Genomic DNA, 26,668 nt, shown 5'->3' with positions numbered 1-26,668 from the left:
GGACGGGCTCCACCCCGGACCCCGGCCCACATAGGCCGGTCGGGAGGACGCCTTGGCCCTGGAGCCTGCGCCGTCACGGGGGTGCACGGCGGGTTCCGCCGGTCCGCAGAGAGTGTGGGGCAGGGGCTCCCACCAGGGGGGTGGGAAGGGGAAGGCCGTGCTGCCCGGCTGCGGGGGGGCCCGTCCCGGCCGGTCCCGTGCCGGCGGGATGCTGCAGCAGCGCTGGGGGCGGCTCCTGGCCCGGCTGGAGCGGACGCTGCAGCAGCTGGAGCTCGGCGGCAGCGTGGAGGAAGGTGGGTGGTGCAGCCCCTCGGCCCGGGGCATTCCGGGACCCCCGGCTCCGCTTCCAGCAGAGGCTGTGGGAGCTGGGCTCCGGTTCCCCGTCCCGGCTGGCCACCCGCTTGTGTTACCCCCCAGATTACATCCAGATCGCTAAGTGCTTCGAGGCGACACGGCAGAGATGCTGCCGGCTGGAGCAGGACGGGCGGCGGGCCCGGGAGCAGCTGGCCCGGGTGGAGGCGGAGCGGGCGGCGCTGGAGGTGAAGCTCAAGCACGCCCGTAACCAGGTGGAGGTGGAGATGAAGAAGCGGCACCGGGCAGAGACCGAGCTGGAAAAGCAGGTCGGGGGGCTGGCTGCAGGGGTACCCCGCGGGGCTGGCTGCAGGGACCCCAGCTTGCTCACTGCCCCCGGGGCTGGCTGCAGGGGTACCCCGCGGGGCTGGCTGCAGGGACCCCAGCTTGCTCACTGCCCCCTGTTTCGCTTGCAGGAGCGCAAACTTCAGCTGGTCTTCGAGACCCTGATGCGGGAGCCGTGGGGCAGCGGGGTGCTGAGTGGGGAGCAGTGCTCTGTCCTCAGCGCCCTGGCTGGCTGTCGCCTTGGGGCAACCCTGGTGCCGGGCAGGAGGTGAGCAGGGCTGGTGGCCCTTGCCACAGCCCCTCAGGCTTGGCTGTACCCCTCTCCCCCTCACCTTTGCTGGGCACTGGGGCCAGGTGGGCACAGGGATGCTCAGGCTCTGCAGAGATGCCAGCTCTGAGCTCCCAGGAGTGGCTGTATGCGTAGGTGCTGGCTGGGGAGGTGTGTGTGGGGGGAATGTAGAGGATGGGCTGACCCCCAGTTTGCTCTGTAGGTCGTCTGCAGTGGATGAGTCATGCCAGTCCCTCCTGTCCCACTCAGACATCAGCTATGACCGTACAGAGGACGATGTGGTAAGGAGTGACCTGCTGTGAGTCCCAGAACTCGCCCCCCACAGCAATGAGGGGTGGTTTTGCCCCACTCCTGCAGTGGGGCAGCCCCTCTGCATAGAGGTGGTTAGAGGTGGGCTGCCACTGGAGCACAAATTCTGGGGGTGCCCCTGGCCCCACGCTGCCCTGATAGCCTGCTGTCTCCCTGCTGCCTTTCAGGATGTCGATACGACGGTGGTGCGGCCCCTGAAGCGGAAAGCACAGGAGAGGCAGGTACGAGGGAAATGCTGGGATGTGGCAGTCCATGGGGACTGGTCTGCACCCCTGTGTGGGGGAGGATCTCCTGGGTCTGACCTGCTGTCCTGCACTGTGGCCCCGTGACCCTCTGCCTGCACAGGCCAGCAGCTCAGGCTGGGTTGCTGGCCCTGGGTCACTCAGGGTTAGGGCACCCAGATGCTTCTCCATCCCAGCGCAGGAGGCTGCCAGGAGTCTGGCGGGGGGGTAATTTATTGATGCTGTGCTGGGAGCGTCGTGTCTCAGCAAACCTCACGCGATCAATAGAAACTCCATTACCTTCTGCTGTGGCCCAGCCGGGCTCCTCAATAATTCATCCCCACGTGTGGGCATCCCACATCGCACTCCGCTCACACCTCTGCATTGCAGGCCTGGCCTGGCTCCCCCAGCCCCAGAGGTGGTTCTGACCCAGGTGAGGGGCCACCTGGGTCCCCATGGTGCCTGGTGTGGGGCAGGCAATGCAGTGGGCAGCATGAGAGAAAGCCTTTCAGTGGGGCTGAAACCAGTTGGCTTGGGTGCTGGGCAGGGAAGGTGCAGAGTCGGGGGAGGGGGGCGGGTCACTGCCTACCCCTCACCCCATCTGATCTGTCCCCAGCGTGTGTCCCTGGCCCCTCAGATCGGCCCGGTGGTGGTGGCGAAGAGACACCGGCCTTCTGTGGCACCCCACAACACTGTGAGTAAGGGACCCCAGGGTGCCATGGGCAGGGATGCGCTGTGTGGGCTGCCCTGGTGCCGGAAGGCAACACCAAAACCTTCAGACCTGTAGGGCACTCAGCTATCCCCTCTGGGTGCCTATGTCCCCCAGTACTCATGGGGACAGCATCCTGGGCTGTGTGGGACTGCAGGGATGGGGAGCAGGTGGAGCAGAGCTCCTGGGGACCCATTGGAGCACTGTGGGGTTGCAGCCAGGCATGTTCTCACTGCGCCCCATCTCAGCAGGTGAATGTCCCCACTGTGCCCCCTCCTGCTGAGGTCCCAGGCCCTGCCAGCAGCCTCCTGCCCACAGTGCCACGCCGCCGCTCTCGCCAGGGACACCGTGTCTCCACGTGTGCAGGTCATGGGAGGTGTGGGGCAGGGGGTTTATGGGTGGTGTGTGACCAGCCGCGAGGGGTGCCACCATCATGAGGGAGGAGATCTCCTTGGGGGATATATGTCCCCATCATGGGGTACCAGGGTCATCTGGACATGATGAATGCTGCTGTTCCATGGCAGCTGGAATGATGCAGGGGCTCCCTGCAGTATGGGAAGTCTTCCTGCATCCCAGCTGGTATGACTTGCCTTTTGGGAACTCCTCCACTACCTCCTCTCTTTGCAGAGCTGACCACTGTCTGGGGCACCAGCGAGGATCCAGGCTTACATACCCCCGGGGAGGAAAGCCAAATCAAGGGCATCTCCATTGGTCAGCCAGCGCCAGCCCCGTTCTTGCCTCTACAGGGCCTCCCACCGCCCCAGCACCAGTTCACCTCCAAAACAGTGCGTGCCCCCACCTCTCTCCCTCCTCTTGGCCACTATAGAGAAAGGAGCTGGTCTTGGGGGAAGCTCTCCTCCATCCCCACCACCCCAGTTCTGCCCACATGGGTGATGGGCGGAGGAAGCGCAGGCTGGTCTGGGTGGAATGGAGGAGTGGCACTGGGTATCTGCAAGATGGGGAGCCCTGACTCTGTTCCCCCTTACCAGGTGATCCGCCCAGAGCTGTGTGGTGTCTGTGGCTCCCGCATCCGTTTCGGGAAGGCTGCTGTCAAGTGCCGGCAGTGCCAGCTGCTGCTGCACCCCAAGTGCCGGGGGCAGTGCCCCAGCCCCTGCGTACCCCGGCCTCGACACCATGTCTGGCCCCAGGAGGTGAGGGCGGGGGGCACAGTGGTGCTTGGGGGCTGCTCCATGTGCCGGTTGGGCTGCAGGGCTGTCAGCCCTGGGGTGCTGGGGCTCTGCCAGCCCTGGCTGCAGGGCTGGGTGCTGGGCACAGAGCCTGATGTGTTGCTTTCCCCAGGGTGTGTTGGCTGACTTTGCCCCCCCAAAACCACCCCTGGTGCCGGCACTGGTGGTGCAGTGTGTGACTGAGGTGGAGAAGCGAGGCTTGACAGAGGTAGGGGCTGGGGCAGTGGGGGTGGCAGTGCTGTGGTCCCCATGGGGCTGAGCCCCTCTCTCTGCACCCCAGACAGGGCTGTACCGGGTGCCAGGCATGGAGCAGCTGGTACGGGAGTGGAAGCGGAGGCTGCTGCGGGCTGGGGGTGCCCTCCCTGCCCTCAGCACCGTGGCTGACATCCATGTGGTGTGTGGCGTGCTCAAGGACTTTCTGCGGGGGCTCAAGGAGCCACTGGTCACCTTCAGCCTTCACCCTGCCTTCCTGCAGGCAGCTGGTGAGCGGGGGCCCTGAAGCTGGGGGGGGGGGGAAGGGCTGCTCATCCCCTAACACTGCTCCCTGGTGTTGCCACAGACATCCCAGATGACACTGCCTGTGGCACAGCCCTGCGTCATGTGGTGAGCAAGCTGCCCCCAGCCAACAGGGACACCTTGGCCTTCCTCATGCTGCACCTGCTTAGGTGAGAGGCTGGTCCTGATTACAGGCTCCTGTGGGTCTGTCCCCATCTCCTGGCTCTCTGCCCGTCACCCAGAGTGGGAAGCTGGGTGGGTGATGTGGGACCCCTTGCTGGGCAGCATGCTCACACCTCCTGTGCCTCCCCCGTGCAGGGTGTCACACAGCCCTGACTGCAAGATGGATGTGCTCAACCTGTCCCGCGTGTTTGGGCCCACGCTGGTGGGACATGGCTCGGCCAACCCCACGCCCCTTGCCATCATGGAGGACACACCGCGGCAGTGCAAGGTGAGGGGATCCCCGAGGCACAGGGTGTACCCTGGTCCCTGCCAGCATCCCTATCTCCTCCATCCCTCCCTACCCAGGTGGTGGCTCGGCTCCTCTCACTGCCACCTGACTTCTGGAGAGGCTTCGTGGGGGCAGAGCAGAACCTGGTGCCAACGCCAGCCCTGGGGACTGAAGGCGGTAAGGCACAGGAGCCCCAGCCCCTTCCCTGCCCTCACTCTGTGGCAGCCCAGCTGGGCTGGGGTGTGACAGCCACCCCCATGCCCCCCTCTATCCCACAGAGATGTTCTTCCGCCCCATCACCTCCCCGGACCCCAAACCAGGCCAGCTGAGCCCGGCTGGCACCTGCTGCCTCCCCAGCACCCTGCGGAGCTGCGTGGGCACAGCTGCTGGGCCCCTGTGAGTGCTGCCAGGGCGGAAAGGGGAGGGGGGCAGGGGAGTTGGCTTTGCACCCCTAACCCATCTCTCCCCACACAGGCAGGTGGGCCGGTTCTTCCCTTCTCCAGTCTAGCCCCAGCGGTGTCTCCCACTGAGGGCATGGAGCTGGCACCAGAGGGGTGAAGCCTGGGGGACCAGGCAGCTGCCTGTGGTGTGTGGGGGCTGAGCACTGTTTTGCTTCCCTGGGGCTGGGGGAGTAGGGCTGGCTCTGCCCTGGTGTGGTGGCTGGGACACTGCCCCAGTGACAAACTGGTTTGTATTAAACGTTTGCAGCAAAACAAGCCCGGCTGTGGCTGCTCTGTCCCCCCGTGCTGCTTCCAATTGGGGTTCCAATCTCGGGGGCACAATAGAGCCTGGCTGGGCAGATGAGCTGTACTGAGAGCAAGGGTGAAGAGTGCTCCCCCAAAATCTCTGCTTTTGTTGGGCAAGTGGAGCCAACTTTGTGCAGCCCCTCCCACCCCTCAAATGAAGACCTCCTCTCCCTGCCCTGGAGCCCAGGATGTGGGAGGCCCCTTTTGGAGCCCAGATGTTGGCCCCAAGTAATCAGAGCTGCTGCTGCTGCTCAGGGCAGGACAACCTCAAAGTGTTTCCAGACTTCCTGGCACCTCTGCGGAGGCCCCTTTAACTCCTTCCTCCCCACCAGCCCCGGCAGAGGAGCACAAAGCCCTAACAGGGCAGGGCTGCACAGCACTCTCCCTCTGGGATGGGGAAGGTGCAGTGGAGCAAGGGCTTGTCCTCCAAAGAACTCTGCACAAGGGACATTCCCTACCACGGGAGCTTAAAAAAAGGCGGGGGGGGAGGAGGCGGAGCATTACACAACAGGGCTGAGAACTGCCCAGGACCACACCGAGCAGCTAAGAAACCTTTGTCCCCACTAAAAGCCAGACCAGATGTAGGACACGGGAGAAAATTAATGTACAATCCTAAAAGCAGGCAGCTTGGCTCAGTTTCCCCCACGCACGGGGTGCTCGCCAGCGGGCAAGGAAATCAGCACATCCAAGGCAGAGGCAAAACCGAAGGAGTTTAATGTGCTTAAAGCCAGGGAACAGCTAATCCCCGCCCAGGAGAAGCGGCAGTGGAAGGCACAGGGCTGGGGGCAAGGATTTACTGCAAATCCATCACGCTGGGGTGGTACTGGATGGATGGATGGACAGAGAATCCCTAATGCAGCGCCTCACTGAAGGCGAGGGGCGGGATGAGGCCCTTGGCACAGTGCAGGGCTTTAGTGTGGAACTCCAAAACCAGAGAAGGCAGGGAGGTAAGTGGATGAAGGACAGCCAGTGTGGGTTACAGAGACAGGCTCTGCCAGGACCAGCAGCAAGCTGTTGTCAATAAAATCAGGTTTTGGGGACAGAGGGAGGTGGCAGGTCTCTGCTGCCGGCCCCCACGTAAGCTGGCTGTAGACATGGCTGGTGTGAGAGAGGGTGAGGGGGTCATGTGAGCAAATCCAAAACAGGAGACATGCAGAGAGCCCCTCCCCCAAGCTCCACCTGTGTGGGTGCAGAGGCTGTTGGCCCACCCGGGTGGCAGGGGCCTGCTGCCATCCCCCTCAGCCCTGCTCAGGTCTCAGCCTGACAGGAGCCGGCTCAGCCGGGCTGGCAGCTCTCCTGGCTCACACCGAGCCCTTGGGGGTGGAGGTGGTGCTGGGGGAAGGGGAGGCCCTTGGAGCACCCTCTGGGACCAGAAATCCACTCCAGGCTTGGCATGCCAGGGCCTTGGGAGAGCCTGGTGCTGCTGCTTTCTCAACAGCCTGGGCTGGGCTCCTGCCCCCTGCTGCAATCATGCTGCTGCAATCCCAGTCCTGGCAATCAGCTCCTGCAAGGAATGCTGCCCACATGGGACAGGCCGAGTCAGAGCTCCCGGGGCTCCCGTGGGCCAAGACAGCTGCGGAGTTGCAGGAAGCCCGGTGAGGGGGGTAGGACCACGCTGGTAGTGCCCTTTGGTGGAGAAATGCTCAAGGCAGCTTTTGCTCCTTCACCAGCCTCAGGCCAGGGTTCTCTGCACAGACACACAGCTCGGTGCCAGGGCCACATGCTGTCCCTGAAGCCTTCACCAAGCCTTCCCCAGGGCTGGTCCCTGGGCTGCAAGAGGAGCAGCAGGCGAGGCTGATGCTCACCGGCTTTAATGTCTGTCTGGAGTAGGAATGAGGCACTTGCAGTGCTCCTGACCTGCACCTGCCCTGGTGGGGGTGCTGGGAACCTCCCAGGAGATGAAGATCGCGCACAGGCGCTTAGTGCAGGGCACAGCAGGGGCTGTGGGGGGGCTGGCACTGCCCCCCTCCATCCCAGCAAGCAACCGACTCACAGGATAATCTGGTTCTTGTAGCTGCGGCTCAGCTCCTTGTGCGGGAGGACAATGGAGTTGAGAATAACGACCTCGGCGGGGATGGTGACACTGCAGCCTGCACAGACAGCACGAGGGGGTTAGCAGGAGGGGGGAGAGGGACCGCCCTAGTCCACAGGGCTGGGGGGCTGGGAGGTACCTAGGATTGTGATGGAGGGTGTGAGGCGGCCGTCCCGGAAAAGGGTCTCGCTGTCGATCTTGGCATAGGGATCGTTAGGATTAGGGTCACTGGGTGTTCCTTCAACCCGGGCCCAGCGCCCAATGGTGCTATCCCAGCCCACAATGGTATTAAGGACACAGGTGTGGTCCTGGGGCACAGGAGAAGAAGATAAAGGTGTGGCTGCCTCCCTGCAAGGGGTTGACACCCAGACCCTGGGGCACACCCTACTTACATGCAGTGAGGCGCCGTGCAGGACAATGGACTCGCGCACGCGCACACCAGCTCCCACACTCACCCCCTCCCCAATGGAGACGTTGGGGCCCAGCTGTGAGGACAGAGGGAAGCTGTGAGATCAAGGATAGCAGCACCCCCAGAGCATCCCCCTGCTGCAGGGCCCCCCAGGCCTGCACTCACCACCGCAGTGCTGTCGATGGAGGCTGTGGGGTGGATGTACACGTTCCCTGCAATACAGAGCAGCTGCATCAGGGGAGGCAGCTCCTGGGAGCACTCACCTCAGAGCAGAGGAGGTCCTGCCTACGGGTCCCACTGCCACCTCCAGGCAGCAAGGGGTATCAGAGGGGTACCTCGGATGACAGGGCCTCCAGGTTTGTTCTGGGCCAGCCTCTCTGGGTGGCTTTTGCTGTACTGGTTCAGGTACAGGCGGCTGGCGTAGATAGCAGAGCTGCGGGAGCAAAAGCAAATGAGTATTACCTCTCCAGCACTACCAGGACAGGAGGCTCAGAATTCAGCACTCCCCACCCACGGCCATGGCCCTACCCAAGTTCTCTCTGCTCCAGGCTCTAGCCCCAGCCCTTACCCAGCTGATTTGATCTGGCTCCAGAAGCCATCAGTTTTGTAGACGTAGAGTTTGCCGCTCCCAGCCAGCGCCGTGAAAACGTCCTGCTCCAGCCGGATCACTTCCGCACGCTGCCGGCCATTGGAGCTCTCCTCTCTGCAAGGGAGAGGCCCATCAGACACCCTCCCCAACCAGTCTCAGCCAAGGACCCTAGCAGCTACCCTCCCCAAATGTGGGGGCTGTGGTGATCCTGCACTCCATCCTAGCCCTGTGTTTCTCCCCAAAGGGAGGAAACAGCCCCAGCTGCCAGGCAAGGCCTGCCCAGCCCTGCTGAGCCCCAGAGCAGCAGAGGGACAGGGCTCTGCCAGCTGAAAGGATCTATCAGCCAGGTGATGGTGCAAGAGCCCCACCCAGTCCAGGTAGGATACTGCTCCAGAGCCCTGTGCAGTTGGGTTTCTGCTTGGGTGGTGGCAGAGGTGCCAGTCTGGCTGGTGTACAGAGCTGAAGGCGGGAGCAGAGCATTCCCAGGTGAATCCCAGGCTCTGTTCAGCCCCTCAGCTGGAGCCAGATGAGGATGGGGTGGGAAGAGAGGATGCACGAGAGGGAGTCTCAAGCTGGGCACAAGGGGAGCAGAGGGAGCAAAGCCTTGCAGAGCAGCCTGGAGCAGGGAGGAAAGCATGCGTTTTGGCTTGGGACAATCCAGCCCAGAGAGCAGCCAGTGCTGACACAGAGGGTGACTTACCCAAGGTAAGGACAGCTGGTGCAGGACCAGGAAACAAGTGAGTGATGGCAGAGGAGGAGAGAAGATAGAGAAAGAATGGAGGATGAGCGTGCTGCTGCAGCCCCGGGAAGCAGTGGGGTGGGAGGGACATGGGGCAGAGAGGAGCACTCACAGCAGTAGCTCCTGCTGGTTCCTCTGAAAGACCTCACCAATGTGCTGGAAGATGTCAGGAGTGAACAGGTAGATGCCACAGTTAATGATCTCACTGACAAATGTGCTGGGCTTCTCCACATAGTGCTGGACCTGAAGGCAAAGGAAGAGATGTGAGTCCCAGGGTGCAGCCCTGTGCCTGGCATCACATCCTCTGTGGCACACCAGGGACGTGTGCCCATGGGGACAGCACAGCACTGGCTGCCCAAGCCGAGCCTGGCTCCCCAAGGCCCTCCAGTACCTCCTGTGTGTCCGGGTTCGCCACAATACAGCCATAATTCAGTGCCTGCGTCCTGTTGGCCTGCAGAGCCAGGAAACATTAGTGCTGGCGGAGCAGCAGGTGTGCAGAGACAGAGCAGATGAGACCCAGAGCTCACACTCAGGGACCCATCTACCATAGGAGCCACTAGCTTCTAGACAAGCCCGCAGCGGAGACCCGCTGCTCCCCAGCACGGCCACTCACTGTGGTTCCCAGAATGACAAAGCTGTGCGCGTCCCCGTGCCGCTGCCGGAAGTCCAGCATCTCCTGCAAGGGGAACTCTGAGCACACGTCTGCGTTGAGGACAAAGAAGGCCTCAGCACCACCTGACAGGATCTGGTCTCTGAAGTGATAGATGCCACCCCCCGTGCCCAGCGCCGCATACTCCTGGAGATACCTGTGAGCCGAGCAGGGAAAAGCAAGGGCTCAGGGAGGCAGGAGTGTGGTGGCACAGCCCAGCAGCAGCTCAAGGAAGGGCTGGACAGACATAAACCTGCCATGTGACAACTGGGCTCGTGTGGACATTGCCCACAGGCTGGGAGCTGGGACAGCTTGGAGCTGGGCTCCCGGACTGGCCAGCACAGGGCCTGGGGCAAAGGAGAGCTGGCAGAGCTAAGGGATGATAGCTGTGCCCATCAGCACTGGGACCCGGGGGAGGTGGGCGAGGGGCCGCGCTGCCGCGGGTAGCGCCCCGGGGGCGGGAGGGCCTCTGCCCACCTGATGGGGATCTTGAACTCCTGCTGCGCCGACACCAGGAAGCGGCTGAGAGCCTCGTGGGGCTGGTAGAAGCCCACCAGCAGGATCTCCTTTACGCCGGGCACCTGGGGAGGGAGGGCGCAGGGTGGGGAGGGCAGCCCCGGCCCCCCCACCCCCCACCCCCCCGGGGCCCCAGCAGCCAGGCCCACCCCGTACCTTGGCGCAGGCTTCGATGTGGTGCTGCACCATGGGCACGCCGGCCACCGGGAACAGCGGCTTGGGCACCTCGAAGGACAGCGGCCGGAACCGGGTCCCTGCGGAGCACAGCGGGGCGGGGGATCGGCGGGGGCCGCCGGTACGGGACAGGGCGGGACGGGACGCGCCGCGGGCCCGGCGCACTTACCCTTCTGCGGGCCCCCGATGAGGATCACCGCCTTCAGCGGCATCGCGCTCGGCTCTGCTCCGGCAGCCCCGGTACCGGCACCTCCCCGCAGGGCCCCGCCGCTTCCGCACACGTAGCTGCGACACGTCAGCGCGCGGGGCTCCCCACCCCCCGCCGCGTCACTGCGCCGGGCGCTGCTGCCCAGCCGGCCGCCAGGGGGCACCGCCGCGGCGGGAGGCGGGAGCTGCGCCCGCGGGCAGCCGCCCCCTGACCCTCACCCGCGGCGGGCTGCGGCCGCCCCGCCGTCCCCACCGCCCGGCACCCACCGCGGCGAGCGGGCCAGGAGCCGGCGTGCGGGGACGCCGCGGGGACACGGGGATGCGCGGTGCCGCGGCCCGGCGGCAGTCGTGCGCGGAGGGGGTGGGGGAGGCGCCGGGCCGGGCTGTAACCGGAGCTGCCCCGCCGGCGCGGCCTCATATGGGCAGCGGGTATTTATAGCCCGCGGCAGGTCCCCGCCGCCCCTCACCTGCGCCCGGCCCCGGCTGTCCCGCTGGCCGTGCCGCCGCCGCAGACGGTATTTTCGCTTCATGACGCCAGCACCCCGTGAGCCGGCGGCCCTGCGCCCGACCCGGCGCTCCGTGGCTTCCCTGGCTCCTTCCCCAAGTTCCCGACACCTTCCCCAGCCCGGCCCCGCCGGGAAGCCCGGCTGGCTGACCTCGGGTCCCCGGATTTTGGGACAGGAGCCTCCCGAGGCGTCGTTCTGCCCACCCCGCAGGCTCCCCCCCCCCCCCCCCCACCTCCATCCCCCCTCGTCCCAGCAAGCCGCGGAGGCCGGGTGGGCTGCTCAGGGTCTTTATTGCTGCTCCGGCACGGCGCTTGCTCCAAACCACGGGGATTTTGGGCAGCTCCGGAGCCCGGCAGAGAGGAGGGGATGGGGATGGGGAAGGGGACGGGGCGGACGCCTTCTCCCCAGAGTCAATAAATAAAGCTCTATTGCTACAGCAGCATCTGGAAGGTGGGTGCCCAGCCGCCGCCCCCATCACCCCACCCAGGGCACCTGGTCACGCTGGAGCACCCTGCCGCCAGCCGGGGAGGGGGCGCGGGGCTCAGCGAGGCACCTCTGGGGCTGTGCCGTGGCACCGGAGGGTCGGGGATGGAGTCGGCACGGGGGGATTGGGGGTGCGGGAGATGTGGGACAGGCAGGCGGGCTGGTGGTGGGGCATGGGGCTGGAGCCGGGCAGGCAGAGCGTGAGCAGTGTGGGCCTGAGCGGGCGCAGGAGGTGTGCGTGGCACGTGGGTGCCCCCTTGCAAAGAGGAGGGGGTGCCAGCCAGCCCCTCGACCCCGGCATGGGGCACAGCCGACAGCCCTGGGGAAGGCACCGGCATCGGTCCTGGGGCTGCAAACCTGCTTACCAGGACCAGGGCTGGGAGAAGCAGAAGGTGGGGGGGCTGGTGGCCCCCGCTCCCAGCCTTGAGGACCCGGACTGTGACGGCTGGCAGGGGGCTGTGGGGAAGGGAAGGTGGTGGGGGGGCTGCAAGCGAGCCCCTCTCTGCAGGAACCGCTGGAGCAGCCTCAGTCCTCAGGTGCTGGCGTGCAAACCAGGGGAAGTTTGGGGACCCCTGCGCCGTGGCCGGGGGCAGCTGTACGCTGTAGCATAAGGCACACGGCTGACAGGACCAACGCAGCCAGGGCTGGCCGGTGTGCTGATGGCTCTCCCACTGCCTTCCAGAGCTTCCCTGGGCCCCCCATCCCCATCCCATCCCGTCCTTCCCCCAACCACCTTCTCCCTTCCTCCCAGCAAGGCTTCCCCCTCCCTGCCCGCTGCTTGACCCCACCACCGGATTGGCTGGCGGAGCACCTCCCCTCTCCCTCAGCACCGCCAAAATGATGCCAGCTGCCAGCATCCCTGGCGGTGGCACGTGAGGTCCGTGGGCTCGTCCTGGCGCATCCCGGCTCGTCCTCGGCCGCCCCATCCCGCGGCCCCTGGAATGTTCCTCTGGCTCCTCGGCCCCTCGTGGCCGCGGCTGAGGCGCTGGCTACTGCGGCCCAGGCGGCTGGCCACCCTGGTACGAGCGGAGTAAGACCTTGTGCTTGGTGACGGCCTCACCGCGGCGCCGCTGGTGCTCCACCAGGAACTCCTTGAGGCGGTTGGTGGTGAAGGTCAGGGTCTGGCGGCGCAGCTTCATCAGGTAGGCGTCCTGGAGCCAGGCATTGGCACAGCAGTCCTTCACTGTGGGGCGGCTCCTGGGGCAGGTGTGATGCCAAGTCAGGGGCCGTAGGGTGCTAACCACCACTACACCCACCCCAAACCCAGCCACCACCTTTGCCCCACAAACACCCCAGAGATCCCATCCCTCTCCAAGTGCAGGGACTGATCCCAGGGTCCTGGGCTCAGGAGACCCCAGCCCTCTCCAGGAGCAAGGACGGACCCCAGGGTCATACTGATGATGTCTGGAAGGTCCCTGTGGGGACTGTACCCTGGTCATGGGTGCAGTCTGGGACCACGTGCCCTCCCTGTCTGGGCTGGGCACTCACCAGGGGTGAACAGTGAGGACCTTGCGGATGAAGAGGGCAGCGTTCTGCGAGACGTTGGGGTACAGCTTGAAGGCATCAAAGCGCCCTGCCAGGATGCGGTTCTCTGTCTCGATGGGGTCCAGTTCAAAGAACGGCGACCGCCCACTGAGCCTGTGAAGGGTGGCACGGGGTGGAGGGCTGTGGTGGGAGGACACCCAGGATCCCCTACCCACCCTAATCCCAGGTTTGAAACAACCACAGCTGCCCAGGGTCTCAATCCCCATGTCCAGCTGGGAAGGGTCTGCAGGGCTACAGCATCCCCTAACCCACCACCAGCCTGGTGGCCAGGTGGGGCTGGCTACACCTCAGGGTGCTTGCCCCCCCAGCCCCTTCTCTTACATGATGTAGGTGAGGACGCCGACACCCCAGACATCAGCTGCGGAGCCCACTGGGTCGCCCTTTACCACCTCCGGCGCTGCAGGCAGGGAAGCAGGACTGTCATACACACCAGGGACCCCAGCCGTGGCACCCACAGTATCCCCAATACCCACAGCATCCTCAGCACCCACAGCACCCCATCATTAAATCCTCCTGCACCCGTCCTTGACACCCCAATACCCTGACAGAGCCCAGCATCTCCAAGGACACCCCAACAGCCCTGCAGCATGAACATTCTCCCTCTGAGCCCAGCAACCCTACAGAATCCCTCAGTAGACATACCCAGCACCCCAAAGACACCCCCCCCCCCAACTTTCCCAAGGACACCTCCACTGCCCTGCAGTCCCAAGCCAGGCACACCTCGGGCACCCATCCCCGTCCCCACACCACTGCACCCCTGCGCCCCACTCACACATGTACTCCAGGGTGCCAACGCGCCGCCCCAGCTGCCGCAGCACGAGGGGGTTGTAGGTCTGGGCACTGCCAAAATCGATGATCTTGAGGGCGTTCGTCCCCGAGATGACGATGTTGTCTGGCTTGATGTCGAGGTGCACGATGCGGCGGCCATGCAGGTACTCGAGGCCTTGCAGGAGCTGCAGCACGTAGTTCACCACATCGTCCTCTGAGTAGCGAAACCTGGGGGCAAGTGGCATCAGGAGGCAGCCCTGCGCCAGTGGCGGACGCCAGCAGCCCTGTGCCCACCCATACCTGTCCACGATGCTGTAGAGGATCTCCTTGCCGGTGCAGTTCTCACAGATGAGCACTAGGTAGCGGGGGGTGATGTACGCCTCGTGCAGGGCCATGATGCGCTCATGGTGCAGGGCCTTGAGGATCTCGTACTCCTGCAGCACACTCTGCTTCCTCTCCGCCTCGTAGGGCACGATCTTGGCCATGAAGTGCTTCCCCGTGGCGTTTTCCTTGCACAGCCGGATCACCCCGAAACGGCCCCTGTGGCACACACAGGGCAGCCCTCAGCATCTCCCATGTGAGGTGCTGGCAGGAGGGGCATCCCCTGCAGAGCACCTGACCCCCAGGTGCCACTCACCTCGCCTTCTCATCCAGGAAGGTATATGGCTTCTGGGGGACGCCCTGCCGCAGCGCCGTGCCATCCTTAGCCCCTGAGACTCCACCCTCAGCTGGGGGCTCCTTGGAGGACAGGGAAGTGGCAGGGGACTCCTGCGTGGACGGTGATGTGGGGGGCATGGAAACAAAGGAGGTGACCATGTAGGGAGGCATCTTCCGCACAGGTGCAGCGTTGGGGGCAGGTGACAGTGTGGGAGGTGGGCTGGGGGTGGTCGACACCGGGGAAGTGGGAGACAACTTGGAAGGGGATGGAGCCTGAGGTGGGGTGGACGTGTCCGTGGGGGGCACAGGGGAACCCCGGGCAGGGGTGTCTGTATGCGGTGAGGCCACAGTCCGAGGGGGGGTGAACATCAGCTCCGGGGGCACGCAGATGGTGATGTCAGGTGGGAGCTCAGGATCTGGCTGTGGCCCCTCTTTGTGGGATGCTGGGGGCTGGAGGACCCCCACTGGGACATCCGCCTGTGCCGCCCCATCTGCCTTCTGCACCACTCCTTTGTGCTTGCGGGGCGGCGTGGTAGGGGGGTGCCCCGTGGCCAGTGGCTGCAGCTGCCCCACAGGTGTTTGGGTCGACCGGCTGGAAGCCACCTTCTCAGGGACAGGGATGACAATGTCCTTGGCTGGGGCAGCTTGGGCATCTGCAGGGAGCAAAGGGAGATATGAGCCAGGCAAGGGTAAGCCAGAAGCGGGGTGCAAGCGGCTCCCCATTTCCCAAAAACCTGGGGAGAAGAACCTCTGGGACTCAAGGTTCCTCAGAGCATCCCAGCCCCAAAGCTGACCCCATGGCTGCCCCATGCCCCGTGGGACAGGGCTTGCTCACCTGCCGCGTCAATGTGCACCTTCCCTGAGACAGTGCTGTAGGGCCCCTGCCCAGCCTTGTTGACACAAGCCACCCGAAACTTGGCTGCGCTCCTGGGGGGCAGGTCCGTCACATTGAAGTAGCAGTCAGCGATGCCTGTGCTGATGATCTTCCACTCTTGCTCCCCTGCCAGCACAGGGACAAGGTGAGGCAGGGGCAGACTGGGGGCATGGGACAGCTTCCTATCCCACACCCCTGACCCAGGACCCCACCAAGGCCCAGGGGACAGCAAAGACATCAGACAGTTTCGTCCTGTTTTGGTGTCCCCATGTAAGGACCATCTTTCCAACTGCAGCTCCAGGAGAACAACAGGCAGCCCCACGTACCTTCCAGCCTGCGCTCTAGCGTGTAGGTGCAGGGGGCTTTGCTCTCAGCAGGCTTCCACAGCACCAACACCGTGTTCTTGTACTTCTGGGGGATCTCTGGGGTGCCTGGCCGTCCAGGGAGCCCTGCAAGGGGACAGGCAGGGTGGGCTGTGTGCCGGGCCAGGGGCAGGGCAGAGCTGCTGCAGGGCAAGGGCAGCACAACAAATGGGCTCGGAGGTGCTGAAGGTGCCTGTGCAAAATCAGCCTGAACCTCCTCAAAAGTCCCAATCTCCTCTGCAGGGATGAAGAAAGGAGCTCAAGGGTCTGCTCCAATCAGTCCCCAGCGCTGGGGTGCATCCCTGGCACGTGCTCTCTCAGCATGGGGCAGCAAGTCTGTCCCTCAAGGTCCCCCCTCGCATCCTTACGTGCCACAGCCAGCGTGCAGGAGCTGATGGCCGTGCCCAGGGCGTTGGCAGCCGCACACTCATACAGCCCCGCGTCCTTCCTAGAGACCTTGGCAATGGTGAGCATCTGCCGGCCGTCCTTGCAGGACACGACGTTCAGTGCGTTGTCCGGCTGCAGGGACCTCTTGTCTGTGGGGCAAAGCAGAAGAGAGGGATGCCACATCGCCCTCCCTCGCGCCCCACCCCCCCGAGGCAGCGCGGGCAGCCCCCCCCCCACCTTTCATCCAGATGATCCTGGGGGTCGGGCTGCCGGCGGGCAGGCAGCAGAGGGTCAGCGCCTCGCCCTCCAGCAGCACCTGGTCCTTCAGCTTGATGTGGAAAACGGGGGGGAAATCTGGAAAAGCGAGGAGGGGGCGTCAGACGGGGCAGCGACGGGCACCCACCCCCACCCCTTCCCCCGGGGCCGCACCTACCCGACTCGCTGGGTGCGTGCGGCCGGCCGGCGGCGGGTCCCTCCTCCCGCGGCAGGACGGCGGGGATGCTGGGCTGCGAGCCCGCCTTCTCCTTCTTGCCCCGCGACAAACCCCAGCGCTCCCAGCGGGACCGCTTCTGGCTCTCCCCGCCACCTGCGGGCACCGGGGGCGGCTCAGAGCGGGGCCGAGCCGGGGCAGCTGCTCCCGCCGCCCCCGGGACAGCCGGGCCGCGAGGTGCCGGCGGGATTCCCCCCCCCCGCCGCTCACCTTTGGCGGAGGCGGAGGAGCGGGCGCTGCCGTCGGAGCGCAGGGACTCGGAGGAGGGCGCGGGTGCCGGGGGGGGTCCCGGCCGCAGGCTCTCCCCCTCGGAGCTGGCGCGGCGGAGCATCCTGGACCCCTCGCCCTCCGGCCGCTCGTCCGAGAGGCTGCGCAGCCGCGCAGAGACCCGCTCCACCGTGGTGCTGATCTTCCTCCTCACGGCCACGGCCGGAGACTCGCTCTCCCCGCCGCCCCCCGGCTCAGACTTGAGGCTCTCGGAGTCCCTCCGCTCCTTGGAGCCCCCCAGGGCCATGCTCCAGGAGAAGCGACGCCCACTGGTCGGGGTCTCGCCGCCCCCATCCTCCCCCTTGCTCTTCTTCCTTTCGGCGGGAGGGGTCCGCTTGAGGAGCACGGACATCCTTCGGAGGAAGCCCCGGTCCTTCTCCACCTCGTGCAGGTCCTGCACCGACTTGGATTTGGCTGCCAGCCCAGTGGGCCGGTCCCTGCGCAGCTCCAGGGGCACGCCGGCCGGTGTGGGACGGTAGATGCCCTCGTCCGGGGTTGGAGGACCAGCCAGGTGCCGGTCCTCGGAGCGGGAGCGGGTGAGGAGCTTCAGCCCCCGGCTGAGCGATGACTCCCGGCCCCTCTTGAACTTGGCCTCAAACACCTCCTCCGAGTCGATGTCCTGGATGACCAGGGAGCTGGAGGAGCCTGTGGGCTTTGCCTCCTTCCTCGATGCCAGTGCTGGTGCTGGCACGGGGGGCTCGGTGGGGGTGGCCGGTGGGGGCTGGGGGGCTTCCTCCGTGGCTGGCTCTCCGCCTTGCAAGGCTCCCATGGCTTGCATGACCTTGGCATAGGAAGACATTTCGGCAGCTTGGGTGTGGGGAATAGGGACCTGTGGTGTGGTGGGTGCTCCCGTCATGGCAGCCCCCTCCCTGCTGGCTCCAGGGGCCTTAGTAGGTGTCTTCTCCTCCTGTCCCTTGGCTGTGGGCTTCTTCCCCGTGGTGGTGGCAGCAGTGCTGGCCCCAGGCTGGAAACGTTCCTCAGGGACACGCCTCCTCCCCAGGGCAGCCTTGGTGGCGGGGGCTCTGGGGATGGCAGTCTCCACCACAGGGGGTATTGGCGGACCAGGGGTATCTGGTGATGCTGGGGGCCGGGCATCAGAGAGGGCTGAGAGAGATGGGGACTCCTTGAGCCGCTGGGCCTCCAGGCAGGCCACCGGGATCTCCAGGGGTGCGCCGGAACGGCGGTGCCGGACAACAGGCTCAGCGTCACCATGGCTGAAGGAGCTGCTCTTCTGCAGCCGATGCTCAGGGGGGAGGAGGCGTGGTGAGGTGGCCTCACTGGAGGCTGCCCGCACCAGCCGTGGCACTGCTGGCGCCGGCGGCTCCAACCGGGTCGGCCGTGGGACTTTCTTGTCAGGGCCAACACCCAGGGTCTCCAAGAGGGGACCCCGCAGGCCGCTGACCTTGCCGTCCCCAGAGCCACCCCGCAGAAGCCGCTGGCGCATCAGCTCCAGGCGCTGGGCATGATCATCCTCCCCCCAGGTCCCCTTCCGCCATGGCAGCTCCATGGACGCCGCCTTGGCCAGTGCCCGGCGGGGGTCCCGGCCTGCCTCAGCCCCCTCCTCGGTCCCCAAGGGCTGGTGGAGCAGCAGAGCACTGTCGGCAGAGCCACCCCTCTTCAGCTCTGCCCGCCGGGCACTCCCAGGGGACTCCAGGCTGGAGCCCTTCCTCATGGCTTTGCGGGGGTACTCTGGCCGCTTCTGGGCTTCAGGGGATTCTTCGTCAGAGGATCCAGGTGCCTCTGTCTCTGTGCATGGCCGCCACGGCCCAACACCCCTTGGCCTCTTTCCTAGGGCCACTCCAGGCTTCCCCACGCCCTGGCTCTGCCACTCCATGGCAGAGACATCCCCCGGTGTGACCCCCTCCAGCCGTGGCCCTTCAAATGGCCCAATGGCCTCGTCATCTGTGGGGATCTCATTGAGCGACATGCGGGAGCCAGAGAACTCCACCTGGTGTGGCATGGGGATAAAGGGCAGCTCGTCCAGGTCATCCGAGTCCGAGGAGGATGACAGTGCTGGTGACTCCTTGAGGTGCCGGGGCACGGCAATGGAAAGGTGGTTCGACGTATCCTCCAGCAGCTCTGGGATCGGCCGCAGCACCATGTTGCACTTGTAGCTGATCTGCGAGCGCTGGAGCCAGCAGAGAAGGCTGGATTAGGCAGGTGGCATGGCATCATCCTGCCCAGCACACGTCACCCCATCCTCCCCAGGGCACGCCACCCCATCCTGCCCAGCGCACAGCTCTGCCTGCCCCTCTCCTGTCCCTGCTCCTTCCCTCACCTGCCATTTCCGACGGGAGAGGAAGAGCTTTAGGTGGTCGGTGCTGATGACCTTCCCCTTGGCCAGCGTCTGTGGGGCGAGGGGACAGCGGTGTCCCACAGAGCCTACAGCAGGCTCTGGGGAACCCAGCTGCTGCCAGGCACTGGGTCCCTGTCCAGGCTCACCTTGAACCAGGGATGCTCCAGAGTCTGCTCCGCGTTGGGTCTCCTGCAAAGCAACACGGCTGGGTGAGAACCACCCAGACAGAGGGGTTTGGCCACCCCACAGAAGGGCAGGAGGTTCTGGCTGCCTGTGCTGCACCCCAGCAGGGATGTACAGCCAGCGTGCCCCCAAACACCCTCCCTCACGCACAAGGCTCAGGGAGGGGTGAGGACAGGGATGCCACAGCACTCACAGCCTGTCATTGACCAGCACTTTGATGACAAAGCCCTTGGCTTCCCGCGTGAGCCCCTGGAACATCCTCTCCTCAAAGGCCACGTTGTAGTTGCGGATGTTCATCAGTGTCGTCTTGTCGTTCTCCCCCACAAAGGGAGAGATCCCTGTCAGGCTGCCAAGGAGACAATACTGTCATTGGGCCAGGGGGACATGGGGAACAGGCAGGGCGAGTACAGGCAAACCAAGGACAGGACCTGGTTCCTTGTCCCAGTGCCACGGGGAGGGCAGAGCCAGGAACAGCCAGGGAGGGGAATGACTTTGCAAGGAGCAATGTGCATGGCTGAGGGGGCAGGAAGGGGGTCCCTCCCGTGGGGCCCACTGTGGCACTTACCAGAGGTAGGCGATGACTCCCACGGGCCTGCGAGAGGAGAGCGCAATTACCGCACAGCACAAGCTCTCCGGGTGCCCATTCCCCCCCAGCACAGCGGGGACCCCACCATCCCGCCCGGGGCTGCCCGTACCAGATGTCGGTGACGCTGGAGACAGGGCTCTGGTTGACGATCTCAGGGCCCACGAACTCGGGGGTGCCATACTTGCAGTACTGCGGCTCCTCGGGCGTCAGCTCCTGCGCGTTGCCGAAGTCGCAGATCCGGACCTGCTCGCTGCTCGAATCCGCCATCAGGAGGTTTTCTGGCTACAGAACAGTGCGGGGCAGAGGGAGCTTGGCAGAAGGCAGGGGTTCCCCCCAGAGAAGGGACGTGCCCCGTGGGCAGGACCGAGGCCCCCGCAGAGCGGCAGGAGCCCATCCATGCAGGTGCAGGGTGGGAGGGAGTGAGCCCCACACTCACTTTGATGTCCAGGTGCAGGACGCTGTGCTGGTGCAGGTAGCAGATCCCCTCCAAGACCTGACGCATGTAGTATCGGACCTGTGAGAGAGCAGGTGGATGCCCTGAGCATGGGGCAGCCCCACGATGGCCCAGTGCAGAGGAGGGTGCAGGCTGTACCCCTTTTGTAGCCTGAGCATATCCCCAGGCTAGGACAGACCCTGGTGTTCCCAGGCTCCCTTCCCCCCCCCCCATCACTTTTTCCCCTCGGGATTCACCCACCTCGGACTCACACACAGAGGACTTCCTCGCCATCCTATCCAGCAGCTCCTCCTCAGCACAGCTGGGTCCCAGTCAAGGAGCACAGAAACACCGTGCCCTCCGCTGTCCTGGGCACCCAGCTCCTCTGCACCCACTCTGCCCACCCATCTTCCCCAACACCTGCCCTCATTGCCCACACCACACACTCCCAGAGCAGTGCCCGGAGGATACAGCTCCATGACCATGATGACAGCGTTCTTCTTCTCAAAGGCATCATGGAAGAAGACAATGCGCTCGTGGTCCAGCTGCGAGAGGATGTGCAGCTCCCGGCGCGCCGACTGCTTGGCCTTGGTCCTCCCCGGGACGAACTTGGCAGCAAAGTCCAGCCGGCTGCTCTTCTCCGTCACCCTCCGCAGGTAGGAGAAAGCCCCCCTGCAATGCAGCAAAGGAGGGATAAGGAGGTAGGGGACCAGCAGACATCCTGTTCCCAAGAAGCTGGGGCACATGCCCACTCTGCAAGAAGATGCCCACAGCCCTGTCAGCCCTCTAGAACTGTCCATGGAGAGACGCTAGGACTGGCTTTGTTCCAGCCACCCCAGCCAGCACCAGGGCATCCACCAGTGGCTAAGACCAGCCTCAGCACATCAGGATCTGGCATACCATGGAGATCGTTCCCCAGGGTGTAGCCTGGCTCCAGAAGCCCTGTCCCCGTGGCTCCCAGCGTGCCCCACTACCCCCCATGACAGCAGCCCTGTACCTCCCGATCTCCTCGTGCACATCATAGTAGTCCGTCAGGCGTCGTGCCTTGTGCAGTGCATCCTCCTCCATGGTGGCATCAGCAGCAGGCTGGACTGGGGGAAGGAAAGGCGCTGGCGGGGGGCAAGCCGGGCACCCAGGCTCTGCCCCCCAGGACCAGGGGGCCATCTGGCCATACCTGCCCGCACCACCAGCTCCGCCTTGCAGGACACCTCCCCAGCCAGGTTCTTTGCTGTGCAGGTGTAGACGCCACTGTCGGGCTCAGCGGCACCCAGCACCACCAGCGAGCACTCGTTGTCTTCGTACACGAAGCTCAGGTGGCTGCTCTCTTCCAGCAACTCCCCATCCTGGGGGTGTCAGTGGTGTCAGGACGGTCTCATCCCTGACCAGCTCCCACCACCCTTTCTCCATGGATGGGGCATGGGGCACATCCTGCATCACCAGGGGTGAATACAACCCCAAAGACCCAGCACAGCGACCCAGGAGAGGCAGTGGAGGGTGGGGGTGCTGTGGGTAAGGAAGGAGGTGGTGATGGGGTCCCAGCTCACCTTGTACCACATGATGTCTGGCAACGGTTTCCCCTCCACTACCACGGCAAAGCGTGGTGTCTCACCTTCCTGGGCATCGATGTCCTCCATGATGGACTCAAAGCGTGGTGCCTCTGCCAAGAGATGGGGAATGGGGTACCATGGAGCAGTGCCACTCCCCTGCCACTGGCACCATGGTACTGCATCTCCTGTTACATATGGGTGTGGGGTACTGTGGGGCAGTGCTGCCCATGACACCTCTGTGGGGCATTGTGGACGTGTCCCCTATGGCTCTTGGCTATAGGGCACATGGCTAAGCGATACTGTGGAGCACTACCACCCCATGACATGGTCATGGGCACATTGGGACACTCCCACCCAAATCAGATACACGTATAGGATGCTGGGCAGCAGTATTAACATGTGCTTCATGGGTTTTCAGCCTATGGAGCATTGCCACCCTATAGAGCAGCATCCCCATGGCATACAAGCATGGAGCACTAAGGAGCAGTGCCATGCTATGGAGCAGTGTCCCTGTGGCACACAGGCATGGGGCACCATGGAGCAGTGCCGTCCTACAGGGCAATGACCCCCCATGGCACACAGCCTTGGGGCACCGCAGGGTGATGCCACCCCCCGGCAGAGTGGCACAGCCCCCTGGCACAGGGGCACCTACCTGCAAGGCAGAGGCGGAGGGTGCAGCGGGCAGTGCCATGGCGGTTGCTCACCTCGCAGGTCAGTGGCCCCACGGCCCCCCGGCCCACGCACAGGAGCCGCAGGCAGTGCTGGTCGTCGTCCGGCATCATCACCTCACATGCTCCCTCCTGCTCACCCAGCACCTGCCCACCCCTGTGGACACAGCAGCTGCCACATCACAGCCCCACAGGCAGCCCCAGACCCCGTGGCTCCCGCTCCACAGCCCCATGGCCACCTCCTGGCCCACAGACAGCCCTGGCTCTCACCCTGAAGCTCCCACAAACAGCTCGCGCCCCATTGCTAGCTCTGCCTCCTGAATGGCTCTCAACCCTCAGCACCCCACAGACACCACCCCCAAAAAAAGGCACCCCCCATGCAGCTCTGCACAGCGCTGGACATCACCTTCGGGTCCCAACCCAGCCCCAGGGAAGGATGCCCAACCCACCATGGGCTGCATGGGGAGCTGGTGCAGGAGCCCCTCTTTGTGTACCCTGTGGAGTGATGCTGGGCATGGGGCAAGCACAGCACCATGTCCTACCTCTTCCAGGTGACAGTGGCCTCCACGTGGTTGATGGTGATGGTGATGGAGGCTGGCTGACCCTCTACCACATACACCACATCTGGTTTGTCCAGGATGACTGGGGCCTCTTCCAGGTAGGGACCTGCCATGCGCATTGTCACCATCACCTCTGGATCCCACGTTGGCCAGCCCTGGCCACCTTACCAGCCTACAAGTGGCAGAGACCCCTCCACCCCACCCCAGCCAGCCACCCCCTTCCCACTGCCCCTCTCACCCCGGTCCAGGAGTTGCACAGGCCCCACAGGCGGGGAGGGCTTGCTGTTGGTCTTGGGAGTGGCTGTGATGACACGGAAGAGGTACTGGGCACCTTTGGTCAGCCCGTGCACCGTGTAGGTGATGTCCCGCACGCCGGCCACCAGCACCAGCCACTGCATTGTGCCCAGCACTTGCATTTGCACCACGTAGGTCACTGAGTTGGGGTCTGCAGGGAAAAAGGGGTGAGCACAGAGCTCCTGGCAACGGTCTAGCTCGTGCACCCCATCATGGGGCTGTGCACCCCCTGCCCAGCCCCAGCACCCTCACCTATGGCAGTGTCCAGCCACTTGGGCTTGTTCCAGCTCAGCGTGATGGCTCTGCCGGTCACCGAGGCCACGGTGGGGGGTCCGTCCGGAGGGGTTGGCACAATGTCTGCATAAGGAGTTGGGCAGAGGTGTGAGCATGGCCACTGCCACAGCTCCTTGGGGCATCTGCCTTATGCCCCAGGGAGACGCAGGCTGGAGGGGACAGATGGGGCCAGTGACCCTCACTGGTCCCTGGCGGGGCTGGTGCTGCCAGCAAGTCCCCTGTGGGTTCAGGGGTGGCTCCTGGCCCCATGACGTGAGGACTGGACAGCTGACCCTGCTTTTTGGTTGGATGTGAGACCTCCAGAGGTCCCCTCCAACTTGAACCGCTCTGAGATCCTATCACCCCAGGACCTCGCTACAGGGCCACCAAGCTCCAGGGTTGGCAGGGTGGCAGTGAGTGGCGCTGGGGGTGCCTGCAGCTGCTTACCAGTGACATAGAGGTGCGCGTAGCACGTGGCCTTCCCCACTTTGTTGGCGATGACACTTTTATAGACGCCGGCGTGCGCGTGGCTGACAGCTGTGAACACCAGGCGATGGATATCCTTATCTGGGGGCGAACAGGGGGACACGGGTAAGACCCCACCAGCCAAGCAGCACAGAGCTCCCCTCCCTACCTCACAGGGCATGAAGGTCCGGGAGGTGATGTCTCCTTCTGGACTGTCCCCACTTCCCACCCTGGGCAAAGGGACCCGAAGGGGGCAGGAAGGGCAGCGGTGAGCCCTACACTGTATCATCTTGCGGTCCTCGGTGCTGTCAATGCGGGAGCCGTTGTGGAACCAGGTGATGGAAGGGTAGGGCAGCCCAGCCACCTGGCACTCCAGCACCGCCTCCTTTGACTCCACCACATCCAGGTTGTGCAGTGGCTTCAGGAAATCGGGCATGGTGAAGCACTCTGTTTCTGTCTCCGCCTGCTCTGGCTCCTCCGGAATGGACGGCATCTTCTCCAGCTTGGAGCTGCAAGAGCCCACACACACTTGTGGTGGGAACACAGTGGCCCCAACCCAGCCCTGACCCCAGGCTTTGCACAAGCTCATTGTCCCCCAAATTCCAGGGCGGGGGGTAAGCGGGGAGGATGCAGATCCCAGAGACCCCCGACTCTTACATTTGGGAGGCAGCAGACGGCCGTGGCTCCTCCACGTAGAGCTCAGCAGAGCACTCCACATGTCCGTGGGCATTCCTGGCGGTCACCCCATACTGCCCCTCATCCTCACTGCCCACGTGCACGATGACCAGAGAGTGCAGACCCCCATCCCTCTGAATCCGCACATTCTCACCCTCCTGCACTGGCTGGCCTGCATAGAGACACACCAGCATCAGCATCAGCATCAGCACCCCTCCCGGCCCCAGGCGGGGACAAGTCACAAGTGCAGCACCCAAGGAGATGGGGAGAGGTCCCTGGGCAAGCTCTCTGGGCTTGGGAGTTACCAAAATGGGTCCAGATGACTGCCGGGGGGGGAGTCCCGCTGATCATGCAGTCAAAACGTGCCGTCCGCCCTTCCACCACGTCCACATCCTCCAGCTTGCGGGTGAAGAGTGGCTGCACAGAGGGCTTCACCGTCAGCCGGGCGCTGCAGGTCAGCTCATCTGCAAGGAGAGCAGGTCAAGGTGACAGCCATGCAGAGCAGGAGGCAGCCTGTGATCCCCCGCCCCCGGCTGCAGCCCCAGCATCTGACATGGCTATAGCTGAGTGTAGCCCATGCCCAGTGGGGGCTGAGTCCAGGTGGCTGTGCCAGCTCTGGCTCCGCATAGGGCAGGGGGATACAAGAGTGTGCAAGGTGCCTATGACCAGGGTTTGGGCTCTGCTGGCAGTGGGGCATCTCTTTCCTCCCCTGACAGCAGCACACATGCCGGCAGCAAAGTAGGGTGGGAGGATGCCCTGTTCTCCCCGCAGGGCAGGGGTCACAGCTGGCCTAGACCCTTTGGGACAGGGGAGCGATGCTGCAGCAGGCAGTGCCGACACCTGTGGCACCCAGGGGCAGGATGGGGACAGGCACAGGCTGGATGCTCCCCAGGAGAGGGTTTGCAGCAGGGACCACTCTGCAGAAATGGCAGGGGCTGACACTGTGCTCAGGCACAGCCTCACCTCCTTGCGCCCAAAACTGCTGCTCCCCTCAGATCCCTGCAGGCGTACAGCCCCCTCAGTGAGTGCACAGGCATCTGCCACAGGGGGCTAGGGATGGAGCTGTGCCCTGCATGCCCTGGGTTACTGCTGAGGGACTGCTGGGCTGGGCTGGGGAGTGGGAAAGGGGACAGAGCCTGTGTGGGGCATGCGCAGACACAGGGGGTGTTGGAGCCACGGGACAGATGCTGGGTCCTCAGCTACCACCAGTGACAGCCCTGACCCCTGCCCCTCTGTCACCTCCCAGGCCAGCAGAGACAGGCTGGTACCCAGCAGCTCTGGATCTGGGGGATGGGGATAGCTGGGCAGCATGACCAGGGTGTGAATGCACCCCCCTGCTGCACAAACACCAGGAGAGGAGCTTAGCAGGGTGGGATGGCGGCTGCAGGGCTCTGGGTGCTGGAGCACAAGGACTAATGCACACCATGTTTCCCAGCTGGGGAAAGCTTCCCAGCCCCTGGGCCAGCAACCACTCCCCATTCCCCATCTCCAGCACTCACAGCTACACCCCAGGAGGACCAGAACCCCAAACCTGGGGGCAGAGGAAGGTGTCCACCCCCAAGGACCCTCCACATGGCCAAGCCTCGAGTGAGACCCCTCCCCACCCCACCTCCCCTTGGGGAGTTGCATGACCGCCGCTTACCTTTGGCAGTGCTGAGCTTGCAGGTGTAGATCCCGCTGTCGTCCTCGTGCACGGAGGTGAGCAGCAGCTTGCACTTGCGCCCGTCAAAATGCATCTTGCATTTGAGCAGGGCGGGCTGGAGCAGCCGGCCCCGGGACAGCCAGTCCACATCCATGTCTGGAGGGCCAGCCACCATGCACTCAAAGAGTGCCAGCTCCCCCGCCCCGACCACCACGTCCTGGAGGGGAACCACGATGGCCAGGGACTGGCACTCGGGGCGAGCTGCCCGGGAAGGGGGGAGAAAGAGAAAGAGAGAGAGACGCGTCTCAGCAACTGAAAAGCAACCATGAGAGGTGGTGGGGATGGAGGG

General features: G+C 64.5%; 3 protein-coding genes across 4 annotated transcripts in view; 1 reads left to right on the top strand and 2 right to left on the bottom strand.

Annotated features, from left to right (window-relative positions):
- Positions 1-208: 208 nt before the first annotated feature.
- LOC311192990 (rac GTPase-activating protein 1-like) lies at positions 209-4,697 on the top strand (the record flags this gene model as incomplete). Its single annotated transcript, XM_084265683.1, has 15 exons — positions 209-293; positions 418-620; positions 768-904; positions 1,128-1,206; positions 1,402-1,455; positions 2,072-2,149; positions 2,416-2,524; positions 2,741-2,949; positions 3,154-3,315; positions 3,464-3,559; positions 3,632-3,833; positions 3,911-4,016; positions 4,165-4,297; positions 4,375-4,474; positions 4,576-4,697. The coding sequence occupies 15 exons, from the start codon at positions 209-211 to the stop codon at positions 4,695-4,697; spliced, it is 1,875 nt and encodes a 624-aa protein (XP_084121809.1).
- A 1,045-nt stretch (positions 4,698-5,742) lies between these two features.
- GMPPA (GDP-mannose pyrophosphorylase A) lies at positions 5,743-10,363 on the bottom strand (the record flags this gene model as incomplete). Of its 2 annotated transcripts, XM_084264873.1 has the most annotated exons (13): positions 5,743-7,133; positions 7,215-7,383; positions 7,468-7,560; positions 7,650-7,696; positions 7,820-7,917; positions 8,053-8,187; positions 8,774-8,788; positions 8,925-9,055; positions 9,204-9,263; positions 9,426-9,618; positions 9,939-10,042; positions 10,134-10,231; positions 10,321-10,363. In XM_084264873.1, 13 exons carry the CDS (start codon positions 10,361-10,363, stop codon positions 7,033-7,035), a joined length of 1,287 nt encoding a protein of 428 aa, XP_084120999.1. In that variant the 3' UTR covers positions 5,743-7,032. The 2 variants fall into 2 exon arrangements, with proteins under 2 accessions (XP_084120999.1, XP_084120998.1); XM_084264872.1 differs by lacking the exon at positions 8,774-8,788.
- Positions 10,364-11,135: 772 nt separating this feature from the next.
- Positions 11,136-26,668, bottom strand: part of SPEG (striated muscle enriched protein kinase) — a gene marked incomplete at its 5' end in the record, with an annotated part of 38,296 nt that continues 22,763 nt past the window's right edge. Inside the window, 32 exons of the mRNA XM_084265772.1 lie at positions 11,136-12,544; positions 12,836-12,985; positions 13,214-13,289; positions 13,665-13,888; positions 13,961-14,200; positions 14,298-14,970; positions 15,153-15,317; positions 15,518-15,640; positions 15,922-16,089; positions 16,178-16,294; positions 16,374-16,526; positions 16,641-18,825; positions 18,976-19,044; positions 19,140-19,182; positions 19,370-19,522; positions 19,742-19,768; positions 19,872-20,044; positions 20,199-20,276; positions 20,457-20,517; positions 20,667-20,867; positions 21,193-21,286; positions 21,370-21,538; positions 21,740-21,852; positions 22,395-22,567; positions 22,953-23,076; positions 23,209-23,415; positions 23,517-23,621; positions 23,985-24,074; positions 24,282-24,511; positions 24,660-24,849; positions 24,983-25,141; positions 26,320-26,580. Of these exons, the coding sequence (XP_084121898.1) occupies positions 12,337-12,544; positions 12,836-12,985; positions 13,214-13,289; positions 13,665-13,888; positions 13,961-14,200; positions 14,298-14,970; positions 15,153-15,317; positions 15,518-15,640; positions 15,922-16,089; positions 16,178-16,294; positions 16,374-16,526; positions 16,641-18,825; positions 18,976-19,044; positions 19,140-19,182; positions 19,370-19,522; positions 19,742-19,768; positions 19,872-20,044; positions 20,199-20,276; positions 20,457-20,517; positions 20,667-20,867; positions 21,193-21,286; positions 21,370-21,538; positions 21,740-21,852; positions 22,395-22,567; positions 22,953-23,076; positions 23,209-23,415; positions 23,517-23,621; positions 23,985-24,074; positions 24,282-24,511; positions 24,660-24,849; positions 24,983-25,141; positions 26,320-26,580 (7,202 nt within the window). The 3' untranslated portion in view covers positions 11,136-12,336. The remainder of the gene's footprint in view (positions 12,545-12,835; positions 12,986-13,213; positions 13,290-13,664; positions 13,889-13,960; positions 14,201-14,297; positions 14,971-15,152; positions 15,318-15,517; positions 15,641-15,921; positions 16,090-16,177; positions 16,295-16,373; positions 16,527-16,640; positions 18,826-18,975; positions 19,045-19,139; positions 19,183-19,369; positions 19,523-19,741; positions 19,769-19,871; positions 20,045-20,198; positions 20,277-20,456; positions 20,518-20,666; positions 20,868-21,192; positions 21,287-21,369; positions 21,539-21,739; positions 21,853-22,394; positions 22,568-22,952; positions 23,077-23,208; positions 23,416-23,516; positions 23,622-23,984; positions 24,075-24,281; positions 24,512-24,659; positions 24,850-24,982; positions 25,142-26,319; positions 26,581-26,668) is intronic.

Source organism: Gallinula chloropus (assembly GCF_964237585.1).
Source record: "Gallinula chloropus genome assembly, chromosome: 5".
Lineage (NCBI taxonomy): Eukaryota > Metazoa > Chordata > Aves > Gruiformes > Rallidae > Gallinula > Gallinula chloropus.
The sequence above is the reverse complement of the archived record's forward strand: the minus strand, read 5'-3'. Positions and strand labels throughout refer to the sequence as shown.